General features: G+C 42.5%; 1 protein-coding gene across 1 annotated transcript in view; it reads right to left on the bottom strand.

Annotated features, from left to right (window-relative positions):
- Window positions 1-8,072: 8,072 nt before the first annotated feature.
- HBS1L (HBS1 like translational GTPase) overlaps window positions 8,073-12,727 on the bottom strand; it is an 87,429-nt gene continuing 82,774 nt past the window's right edge. Inside the window, exons 17-18 of the mRNA XM_046004946.1 lie at window positions 9,857-10,001; window positions 8,073-8,738 (exon numbers count right to left, since the gene is read on the bottom strand). Of these exons, the coding sequence (XP_045860902.1) occupies window positions 8,727-8,738; window positions 9,857-10,001 (157 nt within the window). The 3' untranslated portion in view covers window positions 8,073-8,726. The remainder of the gene's footprint in view (window positions 8,739-9,856; window positions 10,002-12,727) is intronic.

Genomic DNA, 12,727 nt, shown 5'->3' with positions numbered 1-12,727 from the left:
TGGGTGGCTCAGTGGATTAAGCCGCTGCCTTCAGCTCGGGTCATGATCTCAGGGTCCTGGGATTGAGCCCCGCATCGGGCTCGCTGCTCAGCAGGGAGCCTGCTTCCTCCTTTCTCTCTGCCTGCCTCTCTGCCTGCTTGTGATCTCTCTCTCTGTCAAAGAAATAAATAAAATCTTTTAAAAAAATAAATAAATAAATAAATAAAATAAAATAAAATTCAGTCAAATGTGAGATATCAATACTCTAAATCCGTCGGTCATTTGGGACTTTTGCTGGCTTGTGCACGTCCTCAGGCCCTCCCCGCTCCCAACTTAATTGGTCTCTCTCTAAATGATCTCCAAAATGTTTGCAGATCACGATTGCAAACAACAGGGTCTCTGCTCTGTGTGCAATGAAGCTTCAGGCCTTTCTGCAAATCTAAAACTGCCCTGTGATGGTCTACTGAACACAGGACCAAGCCCCCTGGTCTCTTCTCCTTTGCAGCTCAAAGCCTCTGCAGAAACTTTGGCATTAGAACTCATTTTATACAACATGGCCACATTCTTGAGGCTCCTTCTCCCTACCCAGGAAGAAACGGGAAGAAGTTCAAAGATGAAAAAAAAAATTTTCTCAGTCTAAAATTCTTAGCCTTTCCTGTCCCAGGTGAGTTTTCTCTTTTCTTTCTCTCGTGTGGGTGGTTTGGGGTCATTTGGATGTGCTTCTGTTGAATACCTAGTCACACATAAAGAAAAAGGGACCACCCACATGGACAAACAGATACAATGCTACACACAGCCCCGGTCTGTTCCAGGACACAGAAACACTGTGCGTATTTCAAAGTCTAATAGGAGGAAAGAGTTACATTGGGTTAGACAGCTCAGGGAGGGCCGGGTCCAGCAGGGGTACCCAGACAATAGTAACATCTAGTAACAGGGAAGAGAGGCTGCCATGTCTGAGACAGGGGCGCACAAAGGAGTGGTGGGTAGCAGCAGCTCCTGCGGGCCTGGGGGGGCGGGGGGTGGGGGCTGCAGCAGAAGCTACCCGCTGTGCCTGCAGAGATGCTGACAGAGACTGGAGACAGAAGGTAGCATCTCCCCCCTCCTCCTCCTTCTAGGTTCTTCCTAGGGCCTCCCATTGGCAGAAAGCCAGCTGGCAAGAGATGTGAGCCATACGGTTTGCAGACCCCAGCCCTGGACCCACAGAACACAGTAGCGGGGAGCCCAGAACAGAGAGACCTCAGGGAAATACCCAGCCCAGACAGACAGACCTTCCCTAGACTGTGTCCCTGGTTCTCCCACTCTCAGCTTCTTGTGTCTTTTTTGCTCCTTCTGAACCTCCTAGAAGCGCACCTTTCTCCCAAGCACTTCATGCTCAAAAATATGCCTGACCCTCCTTTTCCCTCACCCACTTAACTGAGATTTCTCTCACCCCACCTACTGAGAAAAACTCTGATTATGTGACAGAAGCCACTGAGACTAATGTGGATTGATTAATCAGATTCTTTTGGTCTTTTTGTATAGCTCATAATAATCCAAAATATTCCAAGTAGAGGACTGCTTAAGGGAGAGCTTTTTAAAGAAACAGACTTTCTAAGGACACCATGGGGGTGGCATTTTCTGCCACATAATGGCAGAGTAGTATGAGAAGATGGACCTAGGACTTCTAAAAAGGGCTGGTGCTTCTTGGAGCTTCCCCACACAGAAACAGGCCGGGTCTCTGACGTGGGGATTAGTCATAGTTGCACTTTGCACCACTTGCCATTCAAGCTTGACCTTGTCCATTTTGGCATAATCCAATGGCCCTTCACCTTCCTCCCTCTGTCCTACCAGCCCTTTTCTGTCCACACTGCAACCACTGACCCCCCGCATGCAGATCAGCCTCCAATCTGACTCTGGAACTGGAGCTCTGGTTGAAGCGGGAGGCGCTTCCTTGGGACGCTGCAACCAGCCTCACTTCGACCTGAGCCCTAACCTGCGTTCATACCGTCCCTCGAAATGTAGGCAGTCATCTCTTGCCTTGTTTCCCTTAAGAAGACATAAAACCCTATATCCAGGCCTAGGAATAGAGACCTTGCTCCCCTGTGGTCCCAGCTGCCTCCCTGTACCTCTGGATGTGACCTGCTCCTGAATTCTCTGGGCTGGACCACCTGCACTCCGGGCGGGTCCTGCTGAGTGCTGATCTCTTCTTGTCACGCCCCTGGGGTAGGGTATTCCCATTGGCAGCAGCCAGGTCTGCCCCCACCACGCCCCAGTGGACGGATTAGTGCCAAGTCTTGCACAGTGAGAATAGAGGACTCAGAACTATAATCTCAACTGAAAAAAACTATAAACATGATCTATGGAGTGTACTCATTCTGAAGACTAAGAGTTCTAGAATATTTCAGAAGAGGATAGTGTTTTCACCTCATAGACAAAAAGCATTTCTTTTGAGAAGGGTAGGCATTCGCTGATGCAGATCGATCCCAGGTGTAAGGATGGAGAGCCCCGTGTGAGTTTCCTGGAGGGATCAGAGGATGCAACTCGCGAGGCTCGGGAGATGGCTAAGGAAGGATAGGGAGGAAGTTAAGGGGCAGCCAAGAAATGGGTAATCCCAGGCAGAGGAATTATCTATTCAGAACCCCACCTGCCTTGTCTCCACAAGAAACTTGACCAGCAGACTATCTCCTCTCCGGCCCCATGTCCTTCTCCTCCCTCCTGGTTCTGCAGCCTTTCAATGAGCCCGTCTCTCCACTATAATAGTGGATCGTGGGACCAGGGTGGAGGAAAGCAGGAGCCTGGCGGTGGTGTGTACCTTCTCCAACAGAACATTGGTCCAAGAATCACAAAATTAAACCCAGTTGATGGGGTGCTGAATTGATATTACAAAAGCCACAAGCTACTTCCTATCCCCATATTTAGGTATAATTTAATTGACCTCTTTATGTGGTCAGTTTTACACTGTTACTTCTACCTATTTCAGTGATTTCTATGTGATAAAAAGTCGCTTCTGAGAGCTAGAAGCTGGCCTGGGCCTCACAGGCAGGCCATGGTGTTTTTCTGTCAAACATTAACAATTCCTAAATCTGACGTCAGACTAGGTCGCTCTGTGATCACACCAGAGCGAAAACCCAAGGACTGTGTAAACCTTAAAAATGATGAAACTACCCCCTCTTGTGGCTAACTTGAGTGACTGCCGTCGCTGTGCCTTGTTCATTGCCCTGACCTCTCAGATAAAAGTGGGTCCCCCAGCAGCGGAATTACTCCCTTTCTGACAGCACCCAATCCAGAAGAAACCCTTGCTCACTTGAGCCCTCCTCAAAATTACCTACTTCCACGTGCCAATTCTTTAACAACCCCTCCTTACACCTTCTTACTGAGCAATTCATCCTCTGTGGTCTGTGTTCTCTCTTGCTGCAGCAAGCATCAATAGAAATAATTTTGGGGTGTCTGGGTGGCTCAGTGGGTTAAGCCTCTGCCTTGGGCTCAGGTCATGATCTCAGGGTCCTGGGATCGAGCCCCGCATCAGACTCTCGCTCAGCAGGGAGCCTGCTCCCCCCCCACCCCCTTCTCTGCCTGCCTCTCTGCCTACATGTGATCTCCATCAAATAAATAAATAAAATCTTAAAAAAAAGAAAGAAAGAAAGAAAGAATTTTGACGAGTTGTGCCCTGGTGGTCTTTGACCGATGACATCTACAAGTGATGGGCACCAGCCTATGCTTGCTGCATGATATTGTCACGACCTCCCTAATCTTAAAGCTTTGAACTACCTCCATGATCTGAGCATTTTACATCCTGCCTCCCCACTTCCTTCACCCTTCTCCCACAAGGACATCTTACCCTCACCTGTAAACAACATACAGCTGAAGAATGGGTTCATGGGTTGCATTCCCTCTAACTTAAAGTTTTATATATTTAGCTCCTGTGTTCCTTTGTCTTTTAAAATTTAGTGCTGCAAAAAAGACTGGGGTTAATTTTTGTTTCTTTGAAGATGACTTTTTGGGGAGCTTTGTTTCGGTCCCAAGATTTGTTTTAATCATAGAAATGTAAAAGTTTTAACAGAAAAAAATGTGATTGTAATCCCTTTGTAATGTTTTGCATAAGAACGTCATACTGTCTTCAACTGCAATCTTGGGGTCTATCATTTTCATCCATCTGTATCTAGGACTGGTTTCCAAGGAAAACTCCGTATCATCAATTCACTGTCTGCAATTAATATCTATTTTTACAGGCTTCGGATGTTGCTATTATGATTTGGGTTCCCATGCCATCTCTTCTAACCTATTCTGATTCTGTTCTCAACCCATCAAATCTCGTACATCTCATGGACACCATGCAGCAGTTAAAGGAAAACTTATGCTACCTACAATGCACAGGAAAGGTTTTTGCCTCCACCTGCTCAGAACCCTACACATACTTTGGCTTTTTCCACGGGCCTGTTACTATGTTTCATAGTCATTTTTTTTTTTAATATTTTATTTATTTGACAGAGAGAAATCACAACCAGGCAGAGAGGCAGGCAGAGAGAGAGGAGGAAGCAGGCTCCCCGCAGGGCAGAGCCTGATGCGGGGCTCGATCCCAGGACCCTGAGATCATGACCTGAGCGGAAGGCAGAGGCTTTAACCCACTGAGCCACCCAGGTGCCCCCACAGTCATCTTTAAAAGAATTCTGTGTAAGCCCAGTGCTGGCAGGCGAGAATGCAGTGAGTTCCCTTCACCATCCCGGTCATCGCATGTCCATGCGGGTGCTGGAAGAATCCCTGGCAGCCAGTTGATCTTCTGGCCCGATTCTGAAATGCAAGTACAGCTGAATCCCCGAGGCTTACGAGCTCACCCCAGGTCAGGAAAGACTGTCCAAAGTAGGGCTGTGTCTTAACAGACAAGAGGACAGACAGAAGCAGTGCTGAAGTTTGCTTCCCTAAGCTTTCTTTTTCCTTCACTATAAAAATAGCCCCTGCACACACAGCATTAGAATAGAAATAAAAACTTGTAATTTTCGGACAACACAGGCATAAGGAATTTAAGATCATTCATATTGCTATCACCAGCATTAGTTCTCACAATCATTTAACAATCGTATGTGCTAGGGACTAAGTCCGATAATGAAATAATAAACAGAAAAGGTCTCTTTCCTCTTGGGACTCAGATTTCAGTAGGAGAAAATAGTGAATTATACAAATAAATGTGAGAATGCAGCCCTGAAAGTGTTCCAGGGAGAGGAACGCGACGACAGCCCACCTTCTGCTACTGTGAGCAGAGTCCCGGGGTTCCCTGGGAAGGTGGTGCAGAGCTGGCCCACAAGAGCCGAACCTCACGCTTCACCTCGAATCCCAGTTGATCCTATCATGCAGTTACATGCCTCATCTCATCAGTGTTTTCTAAAATCTTGAATAGCTTTGGCATTTTCAAAGAACCAGACTATTATTCATCCATTCTACTTCTTCTGAGATCTCTGATACAGAAGGGCTTTCAATGGCTCAAACATCACCGTTGGGCTCATCTTGCCCCGGGACCCATCCTTCATGTCAGCGTGACGCTGCGGGCTTGTGCCAGCTCTGGTCCTACTTAGATTATTCTCACTCATGTGGCTCTTCTTCCTGGAGGTGGGCGGGTTCTAAAGAATGGTTCTCACTGTTGGTGGGATTTTAAATGTTGCTAGTTTGGAGGCCACAAGCTGCCCTCTTGGATGATATTGCCAAAGCAAAACCTGCTTCCCCGCTTCCCCCACTAATTTCTAAACAGTCAGGTGGGAGACTATAATTTACAGACTGAGTTACTTTAACTCAAGAGAATCTTTTATAGAAGTAAAATTTTACTTAAGCATTAATGGTCTCCCTCCCCATCTAGACCCTTCTGCATTGTCCTTAGGGTACATTCCTGTTGGATGCTTTCCTATTGTTAATTCTCCTTCGTAGACTGTGGTACTGAGAAGCCCACTCCCACCCTGGCTGGGCTGTCAGCACAGTGAAGACCTGCACTCCAGAGCTCTCTCCTGCGCCTAGAATATGGCAAGTTCATGTTGAGGAAGGAGGAAATGTTTTTTCATTAATATCTCCATGGATATTTTAGAGGAAAACTAGAAAGTGATGACCCAGTAATTTTTATTGGGTCTTCTTCTGGAAGGGGTGTGTGTGTTTCAGCTGTATAATCTTGATGAACTCCTATAGATCAGTAATATGCTAGGGACATTCAAATAATTTTGTATTTTTATACCATTTTTTAAAAGCTATAATACATATTTTTAAAAATCTTGTTATATTATAAAAAGATCACAGAGGGGCCCAAATAGTCATAAATAATGAACATGTGAAATAACACTGAGTCAAAACATGGATCTATGGTTTTAAGCCCAGTTACTTTAGAAGCAACTGAGCAGTAAAGACTCAGAGTTGAGATCAGAGAACAAAGCCACCTGTGTGACCAAACAGTAAAACCACACAGAGCAAGAAGAAACACAGTATGGGAGGCAGAGTAACCCCAAAGGAATGTACTGTTATGAATATGGGTGGAAGTTTCATGGGGAGGATTTCCACCAAAACCAACCTTGGGCATGCTTGCTGCTATATGTCTTATCCCCTAGCCCCAATCTCCCACTGCCAGCACACCTGTCCCACAGGTGGTCCCCTTAATGTCACCACCCCCACTTCAGCAAAACCAGTGGTAAACATAATGTAAATAGAAAGACCGTACCTCATCACAATATAAGAAATAAAATTCATTTCTACTATTGCTACTACCATTTGTTTTATGCTGATTCTTATTTAAAGTTAATTCTATCATGACCTTACATAACATGGTGGTTATTTCTTGTTTTTGGCCCCCAGCCCTACCAGGTCTCAATCCATTTCCCTTTCCTAAAAGCACCCTCAATTTCCTTCCCAGGAATCTCAGCTATGTGCTATGGGTGATTCACTTCACACTCAACTACAAGGATGCCCCAGGTAAAGAAATTAGACTCAATTATAGTCAATGATAAGATATTTCTAGAACTTCTGGAAAACACCTGCTCTTTTAAACCTGCTCTTGACTCTTGACGAAGCCTCTGAAGATTTATGTGTGAAACTTCAAGAGGTTCTATATGGAGTCTGCGGGCAAAACCAACACTGGGGAAGGCAGAGTAGAGATGAGTCTTTGCTCACACTGCGAGCTGCTTGATCTAGGCAGAGTCAAAGCAAGCCTGCTGCTAGTCTGTCTTTTTTGCTTAAGTCACTTTAAGTTAGGTTTTGCCAGACTTACCAGTTACATTTCTGATTAACATAATATATAAATAGAATACTTTCTTACCGTAGCAAGTTTATCTTATCGTAGCAAGTAACAACTACTCCAATACTTGGCAGTAAAGAAATGTGTGATCTAGGTGTGTTCACTGTGATCGTTCTCCAAGCAGCGCATTTACGCTCTGTGCATTTTAGCACGCGGATGTAGTCTTTTGCAGAACCAAGGACATGCTGTTGTATACGGTAAGTCACCAACGTACAAATCACACCATTTCCCAATAAAGAAAGCTCAGCATATAGTCTATCAGATCAGAGTCCCAGGCTCGGCTGAGCACGAATTCTACGCTAAAGCAGCTCATACTCAGGAGGCAACTCAACAAATACCTGTTAACTAAGTATACCTTGGAGTTTGCTGTTGAAATTTCAAAGAAAAACATGACTTTTACTCCCAGGGGACTTGCAGTCTATAAGGTATGCGAGAGAAAGATAAAGTTATCATATACGTAATTCTAAATGAGAGCAGAAGAGCGTGGTCTGAGTGCTCAGTCGGTTAAGTTCCAACTCTTGATTTCGGCTCAGGTCATCATCTCAGGGTCACGAGATCGAGCCCTGTGCCAGGCTCTGCACTGAGCATGGAGTCTGCTTAAGGTTCTCTCTCCCTCTACCCCTCCTCTAAATAAATAAATAAATAAATAAATAGGAGAAATAAAACTATGGTGAGAAATGGAGGAGATGAAATTCGACCTGCTTTTAGGAACACAAACAAAAAAACAACAATAAGAATTCATGTGAAAGAGCCAAGAAACTTAGGTGAAACAGATCCCATAAAATCCTTAAGTCATTCTTAGCAATGGTGGTAGAGAATCTCAACAGAATCTAAGAAACAAAACACAGTCTGCTGTTATGCTCAAACTAAGGCATTTTATTAGCTGGCTTTATACTTTAAATAATATCTTGGTTACCAAAGGGACAGTTTCCACTAATTCCAAACTAAGATTTCCAAAAGTTCATTTGGTAGAAGAAGAATATTCTTATGCTCAACACCAAACACCTTTCCTATAATCTTCAGGAAATCTTTTCTTAGTTAACTAAAAACAAACAAACAAACAAAAACCACTGGGTTGAGTACTAACTGCCTCAACAATCCATTTTATTACTTTTCCTTAAAATGTGTGCAGTAAAGTTGAACACTGTAAACGTCTGTGGTATGGCTGGAAGTAGAGTTCATTTCATGACGACTGACTGTCTTCTAATACATACTTCTGACGGTTAACATAAACCTCAGCAAATCCATTCACTAACATTTCAAAGGGAAAGCCCGCTGTTTTAATGAAAGTGTAGTATTAGCCTTTCTTTGCCATTTGGCAACTTGAAATTTTTGCAGGAGTGATGATTAATACTTCTTTGCAGCTGATTATATCATTTTAAGTTTCTCTCTTGTTTAAAAAAATAACCAACTGCACATTGTTCCTTTAACTTGAACAACTGGATTCTTTAAAAACAGAGGTTAGCTATTTCAATGCATTTGGAAACATGGTACAAATTTTGACCCATCATTCTTTTATCTGTAAAAGAAAAAAAAGAAAAGGTGCTGTAATTTCATCAGTCACATTTTAAGAAAACAAAGGAAAATGGCAGCAACATAATCATTATGTTAAGATGAAACTTTTTTCCTGTAACTTTCCCCCTTTTCCAGTCATGCTATTTCTAAGACTTACTACAATCTCTCCATTATTTTCCACAAGAAACTATCTTATTTCTAGAATGCTCTTTTAGAAAGAATGCTTTGGCTGACTGTGAGACCCTGCGTGAGGTAACATTTGCTGAATGCCAATTACTGTGTCAAGTACTTTGTGACAGCCTTTCACTTTGCAACGGTGGGAGATAGGTCCTCATACCCAGTTTTTACAGGTGATGAACTGAAGGAGAAACGTGCTTGTGTTGCTAGGACTCAGTGGGGAGGTAACAAACTTGGGCAGCTGAATCCCAAAGCCTTTCACAGGTTGCATGTGTAACTAAATTTTGATGCAACTTTAACAGAGCCCAGTGTTCAAAGCAGACATCCCATTAAATACAGTGAATAATTTTTATGCAGAAAACAACCACATGAAGTATTCATTATAAATATAATATTTCTAAGATTTATATTAATCATGATTGTGTGGAAGAACATGTAAATTACTGAAGCTTGCTGGTTCACCTCTGGCTATTTTCTTCAAAACTCAACTGCACCTTACATGACACAAAAGATCCCTGTCAGAAACATTCATTGAACTTTCTGAATGGATTATTTTAAATGCACAGAGAACCAGTTATTTAAAGAAAAAAAAAAAAGTAATGAGAGCTCTTCCAGCAAACGAAATCACCTCCCCCAGTTCATTTGACTTTTAAAGACTGTGTTCATGTAATCTGGATTGCTTAATTACAAATCTATTTTTCAACAAACTTACTTAAATTCTGAGAAACATTATTTGTGAAGACAGTTCAGAAGTGTCATTATGAAAAGTTCTAAAACCCAACATTTTCTTGCTATCATTTAAAAAGAATTTAATATAAATTTTAAAATCTTGTTCTACTACTATAACTGTATCCCCCTTAAGTCATAAATTCTCAGGAATCATTCTTATGAAGTAGGTACAGAAAAGATACCCGGACCCATAAGCCACCAGTCCCCTCCCCATACCTCCGTGACCACGCCTGCGGCAATGGTTGAGCCGCTGTAGCGCAGCATGAACCTGCCCAGCTCCTTGAAGTCTTTGTACAGCTCCAGAGCCACTGGGCGTTGTGTCTGCAGCTCCACCAAAGCATTCTGGCCTTTAGTCAACAGTCTGTCAAATAAAAGGCGGGTGGCCCATACAGGTGAATAAACACAGTAACAACTGAAAAATAAGTATTTCACTTTCGATCAACAAATCAACTTTCAAAAACTTCAAAAGAAAAGGTTTTTTTTTAAAATGAAAATATATGCCTTTGTATTTTTCTGGGCTAGTTGAAAGAAATGAGAGGAATGATTCTAGATAGAAGAAATGTTAGCTGGTTCATTTTACATATACTTTTTTTTTTTTTTAAACCAATCTTCCAAATACAACTCTTGAAGGATCTTATAACCTAAAATGCTCAAGGACCCTCCAAAAAAGCTTTCCCTTTCATTCCTCATGCAACTGAGAGGTTCAATTAATAAAGAAAGTAAAGAATTGTCATTTTAAAAGAGGGATACAATATAAAATTCTAACAGGTAGATTATGTGTTAGGAAAGTTACCTATGAAGAGGACAATCTCCTAGTGCCAACAGACTATTCTAAATTTCTCTTTCCCTCCTTCCTCTCTCTCTCACATAGGAATAGTGATTCTTTAACAGCTTTTCAGAAGAAAATCACATGAGATTGTTTCACAATATGGTGTTTGTAGGAAATGAAGGTGGGGGGGGGAGGACAGACACAGGAGACATGAGCCTGACTGTAAACAGTTTCATACAAATATATAACAAAAATCCTTGTGCATTGGCTCCTCTAAATTTACTGGAAGAATATAACCCAAAAGGTGTACTCTAAAAAGGTTCTCTAGTTTACTTCTGAAGTGCTCTAGAAGGATAGAAGATAGCAATTATAGACTCTCCGTCTACAAGATTAGTTCAGGGACAGACAGATTAGAAAGAGCCAAACTCAAGTTTCTAAGAAAGTATTCCAAAATTTCCAAATATTGGTTTTGGGCAATTTCAGTCCAAAGTCCCATTCCTAAGAAAGGAGAGCATCTAATATATTCATTATTTGCACTTAAGTATTGTTTTTAGAAAGCTTGATTCCATTCCACATAAAGCAGTTGAGTCTACAATATCCTTGAACTGGAAATGAAGGAGAAAGACCAAATTATACTGGTGCAAAATAAGAGAAAAAGCTACAAATAAGGTGCCAGGGAAAATTACTATGAAAATATATTAAAACCTAGCATCACTGAGCAAGGACTTTGTAGCAGAAGCAAGGAGGGGAAAATTCAGGATTAGATGTGATGAGTCAATTCTAGATTAAGAATTCTCCAAATCACTGGTGTGATGGGTCAAACAACCTGGCTTCTGCCAAAAATAACATAGTGTATGTGAATCAAGGTACTAGATTAAAAGCCTGACTGCCCCTCTCTAGCTCTGTGAACCTGAACATGTTATATAACCATTCTACACCTCAGTTTCCTTATCTGAAAAATGGGGAAAATAGTACGTGTTTCATAGGGTTGCTAAGAATGTATATCATGTGAAAGCAGTCATGACAGAGCCCAGCAAACAGTGATCCTCAAGTAATGTTAGCGATTAGTTACAGTTCTCAGAACAGGAGCCACACTCACGCCAGAAGCTAAAGATTCGGGTTAAAAATGAAGATCGGTCACTACACTGAAAAATGCACAGAACTATCGAGTCATTAAGCTGCACATCTGAAATTAACACAACATTGTACAGTTCAGTAAGTTTATCTTTAAAATTAAATATCTTAAAAATTAAAATTAAAATTTATCTTAAAAATAAAATAAAGGACTACCTGTAAGAGAGAGATTAAGGAGCCCTTTCTTCCTAACTAACGGAGAAACAGGCCTGGGTTCAGAGCAGTGTAAAGACTCTTCTCCTAGCCAACCTATGAACCCATTAACCCCCTCTGGCCTCCTACACAGGTGCAAATGAGGAGGAACACCCAAAGACTAAAAAAGGGGGATTTTGGGTGGGATTCCCCAGAGGGCTGAAGTGAGGAAAACCCCAAAGCTAGAGCAGCCAAGCCAAACTGTGGTTACCCTTTATTGAATTAGGGTAAGAAACTTAAGTTTCTCAGGAAGCACTTCCCTTGAAAAATCCCAACCCTGTCCCAGCCAAAGGGACCTGTCCACATTTAGGCCTGGATATTAACGGTAATCAGAGGGTAACAGGGCACCTGGGTGGCTCAGTCTATTAATCAGCTGCCTTTGGCTCAGGTTATGATTCCAGGGTCCTGGGATCAAGTCCCGTATCGGGCTCCCTGCTCAGCAGAGAGCCTGCTTCTCCCTCTGCCTGCCACTCCACCTGCTCAAGCGCTCTCTGTCTCTGACAAATAAATAAATAAATAAAATCTTTAAAAAAAAACAGAGGGAAACAACATGGTGGTGATAGCTCAGCTTAAAGCTCCAAGTGGATTCTGAGCAGAAGGTAAGTAATTCCTGGAAGCTACACAGTATGTAATTCACTTTCTTCTTGGAGTGTTCTTGGTTAGCAGAGGGAATGATCTCATTAAGGGAGTGACAAGATAGTTAAGAGGAACACTCAGCTGGAATTTGGAACTAGTGGCTAGACATAATTCAAATTCATTCTTTAAAACGCAGAACTGATTTTTTTTTTTAAAAGATTTTATTTATTTATTTGACAGACACAGATCACAAGTAGGCAGAGAGGCAGGCAGAGAGAGAGAGGGAAGCAGGCTCCCTGCTGAGCAGAGAGCCCGATGCGGGACTCGATCCCAGGACCCCGAGATCATGACCCGAGCCGAAGGCAGCGGCTTAACCCACTGAGCCACCCAGGCGCCCCAGAACTGATTTTTTAAGT

This window comes from Meles meles, chromosome 5 (assembly GCF_922984935.1).
Source record: "Meles meles chromosome 5, mMelMel3.1 paternal haplotype, whole genome shotgun sequence".
Taxonomy (NCBI): Eukaryota; Metazoa; Chordata; class Mammalia; order Carnivora; family Mustelidae; genus Meles; species Meles meles.
Note: the sequence above shows the minus strand (reverse complement) of the source record. Positions and strands in the feature narration are given on the sequence as shown.